Here is a 19,180-nt window from a genome sequence, read left to right on the forward strand (position 1 = left end):
CCACTGGAAAGATCAGCACGGGGCTACCAAAATGTATTAGTCATCCTTGCCTATGCCACACAGTATCCAGATGCCATTCCTTTAAGAAACCCCACATCCAAGGCAATAGCAAAAGAACTACTCCAGGTTTTTGCCAGAGTGGGCATCCCTAAGGAGATCCTGACTGACCAAGGAACCCCTTTCGTGTTGAAATTAATGAAGGACTTGTGTACCGTGTTCCGCATCCATGCCATACAGACCTCAGTCTACCATCCACAAACAGATGGACTGGTCGAGTGGTTTAAAGATCCGGAAGGTGGTAGCACAGGATGGAAAAGACTGAGATACCCTTCTACCATACCTAATGTTTGCAATATTGGAAGTCCCCCAGGCGTCCACTGGTTTCTCTCCCTTTGAGCTGCTATATGGGCGCCACCCACACGGAATATTAGATATCGCCAAGGAGGACTGGGAATAACAACCCAACCCAGGAAAGAATGTCATTGAGCACGTGACACTGATGAGAGAGCGAATAGCTCGAGTAACCCCTATAGTACGAGAACATTTGGAAAAAGCACAAGAGACCCAGCGGACATATTACAACCACCGGGCAAAAGTACAGAAATTTCAGCCGGGAGAACAGGTGATGGTGCTAGTGCCGACAGCGGAAAGCAAACTCCTAGCCAGCGGGCATGGGCTGTATGAGATGGTGGAAGCCATTGGGGAAGTGGACTGTAAGGTCAGACAACCAGACCGCCGAAGACCAGAGCAGATCTACCACTGAAGCCCTGGCGTGACCGAGAGATGTGCCTGGTCATTCGGAGAGCTCCACCTCAGACAGACAACCCACAGGGGCAGGTGAGGATATTCCCCAAGTTAGCCCCAGAACAACAAACAGAGATCATTGATATGATCCAATGGAACCAAGATGTGTTCTGTACGCAGCCGGGCCGTATGACATTGGTCCAACATCCTATCGTCATCAGGCCCAGAATAAGGGTGACAATAAGACCGTACCAGATACCAGAAGCTAAAAGAGAGGAAATTAGGACAGAAGTGAAGAAGATGTTAGAACTTGGGATTATTGAAGAGTTCCGCTGCCAGTGGTCCAGCCCTATCGTCCTAGTCCCCAAGCCTGATGGCACCCTGAGGTTTTGCAACGACTTCCAGAAGTTGAATGAAGTATCCCAATTCGATGCTTATCCAATACCATGTGTCGACAAATTAGTTGATCAGTTAGGCAAGACCCAATACCTAACTTCTCTGGACCTGACCAAAGGATACTGGCAAATTCCCCTGGCCAAGAACGCCAAGGAGAAGACTACTTTCTCTACACCTGATGGCCTGTTCCAATACACTGTCCTCCCTTTTGGACTGCATGGGGCCCCTGCAACATTCCAACAACTTATGGATAAATTGCTGCGACCCCAAGCCAGGTATGCCGCTGCCTGTTTAGACGATATAGTCATCCATAGCCCTGACTGGGAAACGCACCTAGGGAAAGTAGAAGTGGTACTAGATGCCCTGTGGAAGGCCGGCCTCACGCCAACCCCCTCAAGTGCGTGATAGGACTAGCTGAGGCCGGATACCTCGGGTATGTAGTAGGGAGAGGCTTGGTAAAACCCCAGTAGAACAAAGTGGATGCCTCGGCCAGTCGGTAAAAAGCAGGTTAGAGCATTTCTTGGGTTAGTAGGGTACTATCGGAGATTCATCCCTCATTTCACCACAAGAGCAGGGCCATTGACGGACCTGATAAAGCCTCGGGGCCCCGAGATAGTAAAGTGGTCTGATGCAACAGAAGGAGCAGTCACAGTTTTAAGGACAGCCCTTTGCTGTCATCCAGTACTCATAGCCCCAGGCTTCAAGAAAAAATTCATCCTGCTAACAGATGCGTCAGAGCCGTCCTTTTGCAGATGGTAGGGGGGGAGGAACACCTGATCCTGTACCTCAGCCGGAAGCTCCTCCCCAGGGAACAAAAGTACACTGTCGTTGAAAAGGAATGTCTGGGGATAAAATGGGCCATGGAAACTCTCTTCTACTACCTACTGGGGCGGCATTTTACCCTGGTGACCGACCACGCCCCGCTCCAGTGGTTGCACAGAAACAAGGAGAAGAATGCAAGAGTGACTAGATGGTTCCTATCTCTGCAACCCTTTCATTTCCGAGTGCAGCATGGGGCTGGAAGCCAACACAGCAACACAGATGGCTTGTCACGAAAGCATTGTCTCTCATCCCAAGTAGCCCAACCCCATGGTGTTGAGCAAGGGGGAGGATATGTGATACAGCATGGCCAGAAGGCAGCAGGAGAGTGATATAGGAGAGATATGTAAGCCCCAGGATGAGGAGAAGCCTTATTCCCTGTAGAGGGGAGAAAGATTGCTATAGATTAATTAAAAGCATCTGAAGCCAATTAGAGCACCTGAAACCAGTCACCTGATAAAAACTCCCTGCTAGGGGAAGGAGTCAGAGTAGAGTGGTTTGGAGTTGGAGCAGAGAGCAGTTTGGAGAAGTGCCGTGGCTGGCTAGAAGACCAAGACCCTAAGTTAAGAGTCACCCGGCTTGTGCAGAGAGAGGGCAGGAAGCCCCACAAGCTAGAGGGCAGGAGAGGGAAGTAGCCCAGGGGAAGGAAGCACTAGTTCAAGTGGTTTGTCACTTGACCCGGAGTAGAGGGCAGGCCCGGGCCCTCCCTCTCCACTACCCTTCTCTGGGTTACTAGTGGGACAGTAGATACCCTAGTTCAGGGGCAGAAAAGTGTGCCCTGAACCCCTCCCCTCTCCCCCCACTCCCCACAAGAAGAGGAAGTGCGGGACCCATCATAATCGTGCCAGCAATTTGCCACAAGTTTGAGGATCTGAAAAGCATCAAAATCAGGTTTTGGAGGGTGGGGTTGCTTAAAATATAGCAGGATAAAGAAGTGATGTCAGTAATACTTCATTTCCTCCCTACATGCTGAAATAGATTTTTAAAGATGAGTCTCTGTAAACTTCCCCCAGAAAAATTAAGGATTTTCTGTGACCTCTCATGAGCCTTCCCTTCCCAGTCTAAATATTAATAATCTATAAAGTGGAAGAGCAAGTCAGATGGCGGCACAGCGATATATACAGTAGCACCTCAGTTACGAACACCTTGAGAATGAAGGTTGTTCATAACTGTGAACAGAACATTATGGTTGTTCTTTGAAAAGTTTACAACTGAACATTGACTTGGTACAGCTTTGAAACTTTACTATGCAGAAGAAAAATGCTGCTTTTAACCATCTTAATTTAAATGAATCAAACACAAAAAGTTTTCTTATCCTGTTGAATCATTTTTAAACTTTCCCTTCATTTTTTAATAGTTTACGTTTAACACAGTACTGCACTGTATTTGCTGCTTGCTTTTTTGTGTCTGCTGCTGGCTGCTTGCATACAGTAACTCCTCCCTTAATGTTGTAATTATGTTCTTGAAAAATGCGACTTTAAGCAAAACGATGTTAAACAAAACCAGTTTCCCCATAAAAATTATTGTAAATGGGGGGGACTGGATTCCAGGGAATTTTTTTCACCAGACAAGACATTATATACATATACAGTATATATTTTTTAAAAAATTTTAAATGAACAATATAATACTGTATTCAGCAATGATGATTGTGAAGCTTGGTTGAGGTGGTGGAGTCAAAGGGTGAAAGAGGGTGGATTGTCTGGCTGCTCCTCTTGCTGTTCTTTCCAAAGTGCTGGGGGGGGTGCTTTACCCCAGACTTTGACCCAGGCCTGATCCCACTCCACCCTTTCTCCCAAGGCCCCACCCCCACCACGCCTCTCCTCCACCCCCTCCCACCGGGCATGCTGTATCCTTGCTCCTCCTCCCCTCCTGAACAAGGGGAAACAGCCAATTGTTGTAGGCAGGAGGCACAGGGAGGGAGGGGGAAGTTGTTGATCCATGGGGCGGCCGGCGGGTGGGAGGCACTGTGGGGGAGCTGACAGGGGGCTGCTGACCCACCCTGGTTCCCACGGCCAAACAACGTTATAAGCAAACAGTTCACAACTTTAAATGAGTATGTTCTCTAATAGATCCACGATGTAACAATGAAATAACTTTAACTGGGATGACATTAAGTGAGGGGTTACTGTACTTCCAGTTCCAAACGGACCAGTTGAGTAGTCAGTTCCTAACTCTGGTGTTCCTAACTCTGAGGTTCTAGTGTAAATGGTCCTCTAAACTTCAAAATGTGATAAAGGATCAAATATCTGACTTCAGACCTAGTTTTTCACTCAGTGTTAGAAATATTGTGAGGGCATTTTCAGCACTTTCTGGGAGCCCTAATTCACCACCATGAATGATTTATATATAAATATTTTATTAAGGAACCAATTAAAGGCTTTTACTTTGGTCAGGCAAATACTTCATATCTATTTTTGTAAAAAAAAAAAAAAAAAAAACCCAACCAAAAAAAAAAACTTCCTCACCCATCTTTCCTAATAAACCAGTTTTACATCCCACTGAATATAGCTTGGACTCTAATCAGTGTTACCGTAGGGCATGAAGTTCAGAAAGTGAAATGCTTGATGTCTTCTTCACAGAAACTTGAGTAAAGGGAAAACTGTATTTTTTTGCTAACAAAACAGCTGATAGTAAATAGATACATTTAATGGCATATTTGGGTGGGCCTGTAAAATACTCCCTGACAGTTGCTTCTCGCCCACCTTCTGCCTCCATCACACGTACCCGATTCCAGTCCACAATCACCCTAGCTAAAGGATTTTGGGCGAAAGTTAGAAAATGATTCATTGTGCTGTACTCAGACTGAACTGAACTACTTCTATGCTGTCTGGAGGGCTCTCTTGTTTCCTTTCTGCCATCCCTCTGCGGAAATGGGAGCCACACTCTTTGGTCCTTTTTAAGCACTGGTTTACATCAGTTTGCATTTTCAGGGTTTTTCACTAGTGAAGATAGCGATTCTTTGCATTTCTAGTACTTTATGGATCAGGAAGGCCCCGCAGTTGTGTGCTTCACAAGTCTCAAAGCTGTCTTAACAGATCAGTGTCATCTGTCATACTCCCGCATCGGTACAATATTAGGGTCGAACATAGTCAAGTATATTATTTCTATTTGTTCTGGTGGCACATTTATTTGGAAACATTTTAGTTACTAAAATTAAATAATAAAAGAATGAGACACAACTAAGTCCCTATATAATGTAACAGGTCTATATTTAAAGAATATTTTGTAAACTACAGATTTCAAGTACAGTTCCATAAAACATTTTTCCAAGATGGGAAAGGAATTCATTTCACCCCTACTCTTGCAGTGGGAGCCCCATTCAAGTGTGGTGGTTAATATTATGAATACTCTATAGTATGTGTTTTTTAAAAAAGGTAACTCAGAGGCCCACCTTTGTTGTCTCATGCTATCAGGACTTTGTGGCAGCCCTGGTTAATCCATCTTTTGTCTCCTTTGCCATTTTAATTATCAACAATTGCTTCTTTTTTGAAGTTTCCTTCAGTCCATTTGTCTTCCTGCATGGCATTCTTTCCATGGTCTTTTTTTGCCCTGCATTTTAGCTGTGTTCATGCTATTCAGTTTAAGAGAATATAGTTGTATGGCACACATTACAAAATCACCATGGCTAGAATGGCATGAGTTGGTGATCTACTCCAGTGATTCTTAAAATGTGCTATGCACTAGGAAAAAGTTTAATAGGACCTCATGCATACTCTCCCTTTCCTCTCCCCTCCCAAATTCGGTGTCTTATGTGACATCTCCCCTCTGATCTCATAATATCACTTGGTAACAACAGCAATTGCTTTAACTGAAAGTAATATTTTCTAGCTTTTAGTATGATTTATATGCATGATAATCTGATGATAAATATATACATATGCTATATACAAAATTAATGCAGAACATGTTAAAAACTGGCTTAGTGATGGATCTCAAAGCAATTGCGAATGGGGAATCATCCAGTGGGGGTATTTATAATGGGTCCCACAGCCAAATGCTATTCAATACTTTTACCAATCATAGGAAGAAAACATAATGCTTAACAAAAAATAATGGTCTTCTACTGAGTGATCTGGATCACGTGAAAAGCTAGGTTTACTTGAACCAACATGCGTTTTAATATATCTCAATGCAAGGTCATCTATCTAAGAACCAAGAGACTATGTAAGCCCCTTCATTTTCAGTTTAAACCAATTTTTACCAAAAAATTCTCGGGTTTTACAAGAAGTGGGGTTTTTTTCCCGATTTTCACCCTACTTTTGTATCATTATGGTAATACATTAGTCTGCGTGTAAATGCAAAGCTGCCTGTTGAAGTAAGGCTATGTATTAGTCTAGAAGATACACACAATAAACAAACAGGCACGCATGTTCTGAAGTGTGCACGCATCTGAATGTACTGATGAATCTCACTCCCACCACATACACATTTCAAGATGTTAGCAGATGACTGTTTAAAGATTTGACACTAAAATGGGAAGAAACACAACAAAGTATTAAAAGGTTTTTTTTTAAAAAAACAAACCAGGAGAAAAGGATGAAGTTGAGCGTGTGCGCTGCAAATGATGTGGCCCAATTGTTAAATGTAAATATTTATAGGCTAATAGTTCTAAGTCTACAACAGTAAACTGTTTAATCCCCAAATAAATTTTTTTATTTGAATAGAGATACATTGTTTTCTTAAACTCAGAGGTGGCATTGTGTTTTGAGTTCTGTTTTAGTTCCTCATTGATGAATGGAATTCAAAGCATTAATCTACTGAATACTACTTCCCCCCCACCCCTTTCTGTCCACCAAAATCAACCCGTTATTTACCCAGAAAAATTAATAAGTTTTAACACTGATTTTCACCTGTTTTAGTTGTTGTGGTAATAAACACTGATAAATTGTCAGGAAAAATAAAATGAAATAAATGAAAATGAAGGGCCCTTAATATAGGTCACCCTTACTAGATGTGGGACTGTATTTTGGAAAGCAGTGTCTCAAAGGACCAAGATAGCAAATGCTTGGATGTATAAGGGGGAGCCTATCAATAAGAAGTGGAGAGGTGATGATATTCCACTGTATATGGCATTAGTGAGAACATCCCTGGAATATTATGTCCAGTTCTAGTGTAAACGCTTTAAAAAGGATGTTGGCAAATTTAGAAAGAGTTCAGAAGAGAGCTATGAGACTGATCCAAGGTCTGGAAAACCTGTTTTACTGTGAGGTTGAGAAGTTAAATTTGTTTAGCTAACAAGGAAGGGTCTGAGGTGACTTCCTCAGCTCATAAGACTTACATAGGCAGTAATGTCTAATCATAGATGGCTCTTTAGTCTACAAGACAAAGGCATAACAAGATGTAATGGCTGGAAGATAAAGCTAGACAGATTCAGCCTAGAAATAAGGTGAGGTTTCTTTAGTGAGGGTAATAACCATCAGACCACTTGATGAAATTCCAAGGCCAGTATTATGCAGGAGGTCAAAATTAGATGATCATAATGGTCCCTTCTAGCCTTAATATATGAATCCATGAATGATTTTGCAGCTAGGAACAAGGGAATCAGCACTATGTAACTAAGCTCTTCATGCAGATATACCATTACCACTAGCATATGTACAGATGGGGAACCTTTGATCTAGTCTGTGACACCTGAGAGAAGTCCATGGGCCCCATGGGTTCTAGTCCATATACTGAGTTGACTCAGGAACCTGGAAGCATTTTGTTTCCTCTTCACATGCAGTTAATAGCAGGTGACTGGGAGGGTGAGGACTGTGATCAAGTTATTTTAATTTATGTGCTCTCAGTGACCAGGTGTCTAGCTTCCTTGTGCATTCTTATACTTGTTTTCCCTGGACTAATAAATCTGTTAATCTCTCTGCCTATACATTCCCATCCACTTTTTCTCATTCCCCTATAGTTGGGATGATAGCCAGCTAGTGATGTGAGGCTGATTGGCAATTGGAGATGGCTGGATTTTTATAGGAAGACCTGGAAGCATTGCCTATAATTCAGATTGCCAGACACTTCCTATTATAAGACGCTCTCTGTTTTCAGTGCTTATAACTTTGCTAAACTTTAACTGTTCTGGCTGAAATTTTTCCTGCTAGGTGTCTGCTTTTGGCTGAAATTTGTTGGAAAGTTTTTAAGCTAAGAGTTCATCAGTTCCCAAGAATGAGATTTGGAGAAAAATTGTGGTTTTGCCCTTGTGAAAAAAGAAACATCAATTAACCCCTCCCCCTAGCTCTAGCCATCGTTTTCTTTGAGAAGCTCTATTGCTCCCATGTTTTTTGCATGTGTAATTTGTGTATGGCCATGAAATTGAGCACATCATTGTCTTATGTACCCACATGATCGTGGTCCCTTATTCTGTCTGTGCAACCCCTCTTCCCTCCTCCTGTTATACTTATTGCATCTTGTTGTTAATCAGTGTTGTCGTCTTAGGACAGAGAGAGTCTTTCTGTATTTGTAAAGCAACTGGTACAATGGGGTACTGTCCTACCGGGGCCACTATGTGCTATTGCAATACAAACAATAATGAGATGTATCCTTGGTCAGGCAACTCAGTTTTATTCTTGCAGGACATAACATTCTCTTCTCTAAATTCAATGCTTGAAAGTTTAACAGATTTTCAGCATTGTTACCCAGGGTGTCTCATCCGTTTGAATCTTGTCAGTGGCCAAGTACAAACAAACCATACATTTTGTCTACAAAATTTAATTTTGTTGCAGATTTTTTTCTTTACCAGAAGAGGGCACTCACCTCTCTCTCTCCAAGGGATCCTCTGGTGAATGGGCAAACTTTTATTGCAGTTATATTGGACTTTGGCACTACAGTACTTTCATAGGTGGCTACTTCTGTCGGTGTTCATTTCTAATTCCACGTGATTATCTCTGTAACACAGTGAGACAGGACCCCCACTTACTGTCATGGAAATAGAGTTGCTTTGTTGCTTTGCCTCCTTCAGGTTTTGTACAGATGTTGCCAGCTGCAGTAGAGAAGGGAGCTTGTGGCTTTCTTCTCTAGATTTAGAGTGTAAAATATTGTCCTCTTTAAATCTTTATTTTAAATAGCCTAGGTTTTAGGTGATTTTTTTTTCTTAAGGGTTCTGAATGGCAAATAGACAAGGAATCCAAAGATGAAGAGCAAGAGCTTAAGAAGCTGAGCGCTTAATAGGCATCTATAAACTTATGCCTTGGTTTTCTTTTGGTGTTCCTGACACTTCTATGTATAATAAACTTGTGCTTAAATGGATGATTGATAAAAATCTAATAATCCAAGTAATTACAGACCAGCCAGTAACAAGAAGGTTGGTAGTCAATAACACACACAAATCAATCAATCAATAACTTGTGTCTGACGTGCGGAAAAGTATTTCTAGCAGTTAATCCAAGAGAAATGGGCCTTTGGACCAGCCATGTATATGCACCAATTACTCAGTCAGCTGTGGAAAGGAGCATGAATGCTAGATTTTTGAATTAAAATTGGGAACAGGGATGTAGAATAAAAGGTAGCTCAGATGTATCCTGTAGTGGTAAGGTAGTTAAGGTCTTCCTACCTTGTCAGAACTACTTCAGCCACTGGAAGGGAAGCATCCTGTACTGCATTCTCATTTTGAGAAAAGGATAGAAGTTTCTGTGTGGAAGACTGTGCAGCCAGACTTCTTTTTATCTTGGAAAGAAGTTAATGATGGTGCTAATGGGGTGAATATGATGAGGCTCCTCAGTGCTCTTAATGTTCTACAGATTGTGTATGTCAGTCTTAGGCTTTATGTAGACATTACTGGAATGCAATCATAGAATCATAGAATATCAGGGTTGGAAGGGACCCCAGAAGGTCATCTAGTCCAACCCCCTGCTCGAAGCAGGACCAATCCCCAATTAAATCATCCCAGCCAGGGCTTTGTCAAGCCTGACCTTAAAAACCTCTAAGGAAGGAGATTCTACCACCTCCCTAGGTAACGCATTCCAGTGTTTCACCACCCTCATAATGAAAAAGTTTTTCCTAATATCCAATCTAAACCTCCCCCACTGCAACTTGAGACCATTACTCCTCGTTCAGTCATCTGCTACCATTGAGAACAGTCTAGAGCCATCCTCTTTGGAACCCCCTTTCAGGTAGTTGAAAGCAGCTATCAAATCCCCCCTCATTCTTCTCTTCTGCAGACTAAACAATCCCAGCTCCCTCAGCCTCTCCTATTTTTGTTGCCCTTCGCTGGACTCTCTCCAATTTATCCACATCCTTCTTGTAGTGTGGGGCCCAAAACTGGACACAGTACTCCAGATGAGGCCTCACCAATGTAAAACCATTCCAAACCTCTGAGATATCAGAAGTAATAATGGGGTGCAGTGACTGGGGTGAAGGACAGAAACAAACAGAGAGCAAGTGCAGTTGAAGGCAAGCAAAACATGAAGAGAGAAAAATTTGGAACAAATGTGACAGAGCAGAAGCCATCTGTTTAGCGAAAGAACAGGACAGTGTGCTGACCAGGACTCAGAGGGAGCAGCCTCAGAAAATTCATTAAAACCTGGAATTTGCTGTGCAGTTGAGTCCGATCTTATGAGACAAAGAAGCATCAGTCCCTGGAGGGGGAGGTGGTGGTATTTCAGTATGAAGCATTCATTTACACTTTCCACAAGAGGGTTCTTGAGCCAACGAGGTTAGAGAAAATAGGATGGATAGGTGCCAAGTGGGATAGCTCAGAATAATGAAAATGTTATTCTTTTACACCAGGGATCAAAGTATGTTGAAAGATTTTACTTTTAGCGTCAACTGGCCTGAATGCTCAGTTGTGATTTACTGAGCTTTTGGGTAAAGGATGGTGTACTGCAATGAGTAGGTTTTATTTTAATTAATGATGAAAAGATCCCTTCACACCACTTAAAATGAGATCATGTTTAATTATTTAGATGATCATATATGTCCCTGAGGAGGCAGACTGGCATTTTGGGAGGTGACAGTTGTCTGGTAGGGTACTGCTGCTGGCCAAATATAAAAGGGTGTGCTTTACCTCCCTTACCTTAGAGTTTGTATAAGCCACTGAGCTGTGGTTGTTTTTACTTTTTTCAGGTGGACACTAGTTTGCAGAATGGCTTTGCCCCTGGTATGAAGCTAGAGGTTGCTGTCAAGTCTGACCACAACACCTACTGGGTAGCCACCATCATCACTACTTGTGGGCAGTTGCTCCTCTTACGCTATGATGGCTATGGGGAAGACCGCAAGGCAGACTTTTGGTGCGACATCTTGACAGCTGACTTACACCCAGTTGGTTGGTGTGAGCAGAACAAAAAGATTCTCAAAGTGCCTGAAGGTAACAACTCCCCATGGAAATGAGGGAGTGTGGAATTTAGTTTTTGATGTATGTTTGCCCTTTGTAACTGCTAAGAGAAGCAATTTGCACTTGCTATAAAACATCTCAAACTGTTAAGCTAATTTGACTGCCCACTTCATCTCAAAAACTTCTATATACTTGCAGTTATAATGGATCCTTTTATCTGAGATGCACCAGTAGCTTGGACCCAAATTAGACTTGCCTTTAAAACATAGATTTTTGGTACTCACTAGCCATTGCCACCCAAATTCTTTGGTTTTGCTATTTTTTAGGCATTTGCCATTGAGACACTTTTTTTTTTCATAAAACCACCTGTTTTTACGTAGAACCTACTCTGTAAACGACTGTGCCTTGTGCTTATAATGAGTTTAATTCCCAAATCTATGTTTATATCAGTGGCCGTGATGTACAAAAAATAAAATAAAGCAAATACAAGGTTAATTTTGAGCTGCACAGTCGGTGCTTTACACTTACCTACTTTGCTGTCCCTCCTTGTAACAGACTCTCCGTATGACCACTCCAATATAGGCCTTCTCTACATAGAACGTCGTCCTCCTTCTTAACACTCTTTCCCCCTCATTGTCGTATATCTGTATGGTGCTCCCATTGATGTCAATTTCCAGAGTCTGGAAAGAAAGCAGCCTGAGAATGATCTTTGATATGAAGATGCTGTTGGGGTTGTGCTCTTGGTTTTCACCTGGTGCCTGCCTGTGGAATGGAATGTCTGATTGGCCATCCCCAAGACGGGCTTGTGTTTGCTCCCTCGCATCATTTCTGGGTAACTGCTGAGACCTGATGCCCCAAGAGCGGCTCCCCATACTGGTTCCCTGTGAAACCTGTTTATCAAAGTGGTTGAAGCTCACACTTCAAGACAGGTGAAACAGAGATCAGTTATTTAACAAAGTTCACTCACACGATTGATTTTATTTAAAACTTCAGACCCGCCCACTTTCTCCAATTCTTGTCTGTTATCTGAAGACATTGTACTCTTGTATTGAAATGAAGGAAAGATCTGAGTTGACCCTATCTGTTGAAATAACACTAATATGAAATCTTGCTTATCTTTAAGTAAATCTAAGGTAAAGTCACACTCTGATGTAGGAGCATATGGGCCTTCTTATTGACGTGTGGATGAGAAATGTACCCTCCTGAATGAAATGTCACAAGGGCACTCAAATGACTTGTTGCTTGAAGTAGCATTTTGCTGGCCACAGAAGTAATCTCACCCTTGTTTTTTGTTTAGGTATCAAGGATAAGATATCTGACCAGGAAGAATTCCTTCGACAGACACTGACAGGAGCATGCAGTGCTCCTGCTAACCTGCTAGAGGGTGTGAGTGTTTATTCAAATAGACTGAATTAACTCACTTGAAACAACAGTGAGGCTTCTTTTTTAGGGCTACGACACTCTTAGCATCTTTAACCACAGTATATAAAGTAAAGCCCTTTGTAAGTGAATCATTTCTACATCTTTCTTAATTTTAAATGCTATTGCTGTAAGCTGTTGAAATTCAGAAAAATATGTTGGGTCCACCTTCTGGTATCTGTGTAGCATTTGTGTTTTGTCAAATGCTTTCCTGAACGTGTTTGTAACTGCAGATTCAGATGATCTCTTCCACCCATTAACGCCTGTCAGAGTAAAGGAGCTCCTCGCAAATTCCCTGAGTGCCCAGCCCTTTCTCTTAGCCTGTTCCTCCTTCCAAATAGCTTTGTGGAATCTCTTCCTTGTCTGATCTTCAAAATGCCTCCTTCCTTAGTCATGTCTCCTGTTAATCTTCTCTTTACTATTGAACAGATATTTTTTTCATTCCTTTTGTCTCCTCCTTAACTCATGTACCTCTGCTTTAAATGGGACAAATTCAGAACCTTTTTAACTGTCACCCATTTCTCTGTAGCTAGATCTTTGGTATGAATAAAATCGAATCAAGAACAAAAACCTGGCTACCTCATTCAATCTCTAATCTTAATCTGTTCCCCATACAGGGCAGTGCAATGGCACTTTGGAAAATGAGTGATATGCTTACCATTTAAACATTGTTTATATTCCACCTTTCAACATGGGCATCTTTGCTTCTTTTCTATCCTGTCCTCTTACATATTAAAAAGATGTCTGAATTTTTAAAGGGTGGGCTGTATTACTCCACTTCAAGCCCTGAATGTACAACTGGCAAATGCCTCTGAAACAAGAGATGACCAGCACACTGATCCCATGCCTTTGCAAAAAACCCCATAATTTTATGACCATGACTGCAGATACCACAGGAGCTCTGATGCAAGCAACCATGGCTAGTGAGTTCTGTAATCTCTTTGGTTAAGGGTGCTATGCTATTTGACTCCTGTATTCATGTTTCAGTTGGACAAGTGGTCCACAGCACAAAGGTGTGTCTAAGACACAGCATCAGTGACAGTGCAGAATCTATGTAACTCAGTCTATTCTGAACCAGTTCTGTGAGTCACTTACCTTATGGTCCTCTTTTGTTCTCTCCATTTTGGCCTGCAGCTTCACAGAGGGAAGAATCCCTTGGATCTCATTGCACCAGGCTCCAGACTGGAATGTCAAAACTCCCAAGATTCCTTGGAAGCCTGGATTGTCAAGGTGGTGGAAAACATTGGCGGGAGGCTCAAGTTGCGCTACGAAGGGTTGGTAGATTCTGACCAGTCTGATCAGTGGATGTTTTACTTGGATCCATTTCTTCATCAAATGGGCTGGGCAACTCAACAGGGATATGACCTCCAACCTCCAGCAGGTACCAAGTAACATTTTAAATCTATTGTCGATAGAGCTGGTGATCGTGAGCTTGAGACTGGAGTCCCCTCTTCTGTGCTCTAAATCTGGATTCCAGATCCATGTGTGTTCACACCACGAGACTGAGATCTAACAAACATCCCACTTTTTAATGAAAGAGCGTTTCATTAAGTAGTATGACAGAGGTTACACCCACTTGTTTTAATGTTCATAGCTGTTTTTGCCTGTCACCATCTTTATCCTGCTTGTAGTAGGCATTGAATATGGGGGAAGGATTGCCTTTTGACATTTATTTTAATGGCCTTGGGTTCTGGTATGAGGAAAATAATTATTGTAATTAAGTGTAACTAATGTAATGCTATATTTCATCTCTTAGGAGGCTCCATCCCAGGGCTTTTCACAAAGGTCCCCATTTCTTGCTCCTTAACAGCACACTTCTATTAGACCCAGGCCAATAGAGACTTCCCAGCCCACTATGATGCCTAGACTTCCATCTGAAGTAGGAGTACAACAGTGTATAGTATGTTGTCCTAGAAAGTTAATACACCCGAAGGAATGTGGGGGTGAACAATGCATGTAGTGCAATGCCGGTCAATGTAAAATGGCTCTCTCTGAAGTTCAGGGAAGTGGAGATGGTGCCACTCCAACTTCAGCATAAGTACCTCCTCCATTAAAAAAACCACACAAGATAATTTGTCATAATACATATTTTAAAAGAGGAGCTAATTAAACTTTTTATGATAATTGATTATCCACTATAATCGGATGTCACACCTTCGGCAGTAATTAGCTAAACAGAAGCAAGCTTCCAAAGATGCTGTTTTGCTAAGTATCTTTACTCCACTGGTGGTTTTGGGTATGTGGCCGCAACTCCCCCAAAGGGGTGCCGTTCCTGCTAATTACATTTTGCTGTGTGTTGTAGCTGGCTTAACAGTTGTTGGGAGTGACTAATCTCACGGCTGTTTTGAAAGTATATCCTTCCTCTGCCTTGGAAATTACCCCGTGAATCACAGTAATTCTTGGTTTTGGTCACCAGCTCAAAAGGCAGTGACTCTTCTGATATAAACTGAAAAGTATTGGGCTTTTCTCCTAAACCCTTAGCTGCAAAAGACAAATTACTTCAGAAACACAAGGTGCCCCTGGTCTCAGTGATGGGCGTCTACATTAAATTCTAACTTTTAAGCAGTGCGTGTACATTTAGTTTTTTAAAAGTCACAATCTTTTTTTTTTTTTTTTAAACGGTTAGGGTAGAAGCCCAATCCATCTTCCTGCTGATGTCAATGAGAGTATTTCCCTTGTTGATAATTGTATCAAGTCCCAAACCAGTAGGATTTGGAATCGCACTGAAAAATTAATATTCTGCTTGTTTCACCTGCATCACTATATTGATAGAATTTTGTTTATTTTCCATCAGTCTCTCTCTCTTTAAGGATTTGAATAGTGCAGTTTTAAAACACTGGGCATATGGACTATTTTCTTAATCCAGTTTTGGGCTGCTTCCTTGATATTCTGTGAGAAAAGCCTTTTGGTATCCAGTTCCACGAATCCCTTAATAAATCTTAGCAGGAACCCACCATTGGAGGTGGTAGCAACCTGTGATGGGGCATACTAAAGGAAATAGCCCCACCTGACTGTGCTGTACTCTGCGATACTTCATTGCTTGCTGCCTGTTTAACCTGCAGCCATAAAAATAGAGGAAATGACCAACAGTAAATCTCATTTCATTAGTAAATTCAGCATTGTACATTCTTTTATTACACTGTGGCTGTGATCAGAATGACCCCAAGCTTGCCATCAAATTAAAGATGTAGAAGCATATAGTTCACACAGTGGAACTTGATTTATGTAGTCCCTCTTCATACACAAGGTATCCTAAAGCTTTTAGAAAAGCTGGGAGTTCTTAGCCAGAGCTCTGAGGTAAGGCAATATGGTTTCTTAATGGATGCTCTGCTTAGCATTTAATGGGTCAAAAATAAAAGTAATTTAGCTTCACCCTCTTCATTTTCTGTGGGAGATACAAGAACTCTGCTCGTTCACTGTGCTACCTTTTTTTTTGCTGAAGCTATCCGGTGCCTGAAAAGTGAGGCAGAATGGCAGGACATTTTGACAAAGGTGAAAGAGGAAGAAGAAGGGTCCTCAGTACCCACTGATCTCTTTAAGGTAAAATATCCAGTGCATAGAACTGGATCGAGCAAGGCTCCAGATAGTGTAGTGAGAACTGATGACTTTTGTCATAGCTGTAAGAATTAATTGTGGGAGAGCAAGCCATTGGAGCAAATTGAATGAGGGCTTGCTACTGCTGACTACAATGATGTATTATGTCAGGGTCAAGTGTTTATTGAGCAGTGTTGCCATTTGATGCAGGTTCTGATATTCCCTATTCAGGTGGCTGAAACTTAAGAAACAACTACTTTGTCTCACTTTGTTTAGTGCTGAGGGTTAGAAAAATATTTTAACTGACTTGTTTGGCCTCTGGCCACATTCTGCTGCAAGTTTGCAAAGCTCCTGGGGGAAATCTCTTGGGGCCTGTCATAGGGTGGTCCCACAAGGAACATCTTTCTGTGGCAGGCTGTGGCACAAGTGCGCCTGCCTCAGTTTCCTCTCTCAGGCAACCCAAGAATTCCACTTCAGTCTCTCTTGCTTCAAAAATAACCTTCCTTGGGGCCAGTTTATTTTCAAAACTATAGTGCAAATCAGTCCATAACAAAGGTCCCTACATAGTCCCTTCAGCATCCTGGTTTATAGAGTCCTTAAAATCCCATGACAACACACCACATACCATACGCCAGCATCTTCCACCACCCCAAGGCTCCTCCTCAGTCCTCTTATGCCTCTCTGACAAGACAGCCACGCCAGCCCTTCCAACTAAAGTGCAACCCTGATCTTCCCAGCAGAAATTCCCCCACAGTCACTATACTGGGATATCATCTTCACCAGGGAAGCATCCCTCATTGCCCCCTGGTCCTCACGCTTTCCCTTACTTCTTGCTTTCTAGCCTTGGAGATAGCAGCAGGTTAAGTTCCTCTGCTGCTCTCCTGTCCGGCACACAGCTCCCTCTACTGCTCTCTCACAGTCATCCCTCTCCAGCCTCCCTTTCCCCGGAAGTCTGGCTTGGAGATACCAGCCAGCAAACCCCTCATGCTGTGCTCCTGCCTACAGCTTTCTCCCAGGAATCAGCTACAGCATCCTTCCAGGGCATTCCTCAGTCTCCTGGTCTCTGGCAGCTCTCACCTGCAGGAGCGCTGGACCTACTTCCTTTACAGGGTGTGGCCACCCCCTGATGATATGGAAAAACTCACAGCTTCAGTGGAAGGACAGTTGCCCCTTATTTTCATTATACAATTCTTGCTGGTACTCAGTCACCTGTGCAAAACTTACAATTTACTAGAACAAGGCAGGATGAGCTAAAAAAGTCTTAGTTAACTTCTAGGTGCTTAAAGGTGAATACTGTCAGTTTTTTTCCATTAAAAAACATGGTTAATCTGTGCTCTAATCTTGTGGTTTTCAGGACAAGCCTGTGATTGGAGTGCATTCATTCACTGCAAGCATGAAGTTAGAGGCTGTGGATCCAGTAGCACCTTTTGTCCTCTCTCCTGCTACAGTTGTTAAGGTACCAGGATTCGTTCTGAACTCTCCAGCTATGGCTGAAGCTCAGTTGCTCTTTTAGTTCTGTGCTTGTTGATTGAGAATTCCCTGTATGCTTTCTAAAATTTTACATTAGAGTTTAAGCTGCAGACTTTTCATAGATCACATGTGGGTCAGGTACCTGCTAGGTGACTTTGACCCAGGGGTGAACACTTTTTAGTTAAAAATTGGAGCAGTGAGAATCATAGCCTGAAAGAATAAACAGCTAAAATTATCAGTGCTGAGTGCCTAAACTTTGACTCCTAAATCCATACTTGGTCATGTGTCACGGAATCACAGGGTCAGTGCTATCTTGGCTCCATAATGTCTCTGGGAGGAAACCCCTTAGGTGTAACAGCCCTCTCAGGAGTCACACACTCTTGGAGCTTAAGCCCTAGGTTTCACTGCCTCCTGGAACTGCACCTTCAGCTTGCCTGTCTCTCTCCATGAGAAACCCTCTCCCCAGGGAGTCCACTAACTATGGACCCCTTGGGGGGCCTCCACACCCAGAGGGAGTAATGCAACCCCAGTCTTTAGACTGGAGTGACTCTCAGCCAGCATAAAAACGGAAAGGTTTATTGTATGGCTGGAACACAGCACAGAAAGTTCTCAGGGGCCTCAAGCATAGAAAATCTTAGCAAAGTCGAGCATCCAGGTGGGCTCAGGCCGCTCTTTGCGGTCCAGAAGTGACCACTCCTTCCAGCGGCCCACGCTGTATCTCCTCCAAAGCCCATTCTCTGTTCTTTGTCATCCTTTCCTTGGCAAACAGATCACCTGGTGTCTCTCTCTAGCCCTTGGTTGTCTCATTGGTCAAAACTGTCTGGCTCCCAAGATGGGGTAGGCCGTCAGTTGCTGAGTTACAAAGTGTCCAGGCTGTCTGGGTCCTGGCTGCTAGGCAGGGTCACACTTGGTTCTTTACGACAATAAACACCCTTTTCTACCACCTCGTTAAACATGCAGCACATAGGTGGAAACTGAGGCACACAGCATTCATACAAAAATTCCTCACTTCATCACATCCATGCAACTTAGAATGGCCTGATTTTCCCATGATGCTGAATCCTTATAGCTGCCATTAACTTCAGTGGAATTTGTTCATACTTACTTGGCATCTTTTGAAAATTGTATGGATTTAAGAGCCCAGCTTTAGACTCCCGTGTTTGACAGCTTTTACCAACATCTTTGTTTTAGTAAACACCTAAGAGGTTCCAGAAGAGACTGTACACCCACACACTATGCAGGTTCCAAAAGAGACTGTACACCTCAGATTATACAACTTATTTAGTCTTCCTTTATGTATTTTCAAACAAATGTTGTGCTCCCTTTTGCTTTTTACTATAGAATTAATGTTCTTTGAATCTTTGCTCCTACATCGTGTCTTACATTTCAGACATTTTATTTCTCTCTCCTGTGAACTCTAACTTATCAGTCTCTTTAAATATGCAGTACTAATTTAATACTCTGAAGTACAGCCAGTTCTGAAGGGAGTAGAATCATTATGGCACTTGTTGGGGTTTTTTTGGTTTGTTTTTGTTTGAT

The 19,180-nt window shown here is 42.5% G+C and overlaps 1 protein-coding gene across 2 annotated transcripts in view; it reads left to right on the forward strand.

Annotated features, from left to right (window-relative positions):
• SFMBT1 (Scm like with four mbt domains 1) overlaps window positions 1-19,180 on the forward strand; it is a 142,920-nt gene that overhangs the window by 95,655 nt on the left and 28,085 nt on the right. For both annotated transcript variants that reach the window (XM_084635383.1, XM_084635382.1), the window contains 5 exons: window positions 11,011-11,251; window positions 12,516-12,604; window positions 13,772-14,018; window positions 16,080-16,177; window positions 17,526-17,627. In XM_084635383.1, the coding sequence (XP_084491509.1) occupies window positions 11,011-11,251; window positions 12,516-12,604; window positions 13,772-14,018; window positions 16,080-16,177; window positions 17,526-17,627 (777 nt within the window). The remainder of the gene's footprint in view (window positions 1-11,010; window positions 11,252-12,515; window positions 12,605-13,771; window positions 14,019-16,079; window positions 16,178-17,525; window positions 17,628-19,180) is intronic.

Source organism: Lepidochelys olivacea, assembly GCF_965140295.1.
Source record: "Lepidochelys olivacea isolate rLepOli2 genome assembly, chromosome: 7".
Taxonomy (NCBI): Eukaryota; Metazoa; Chordata; order Testudines; family Cheloniidae; genus Lepidochelys; species Lepidochelys olivacea.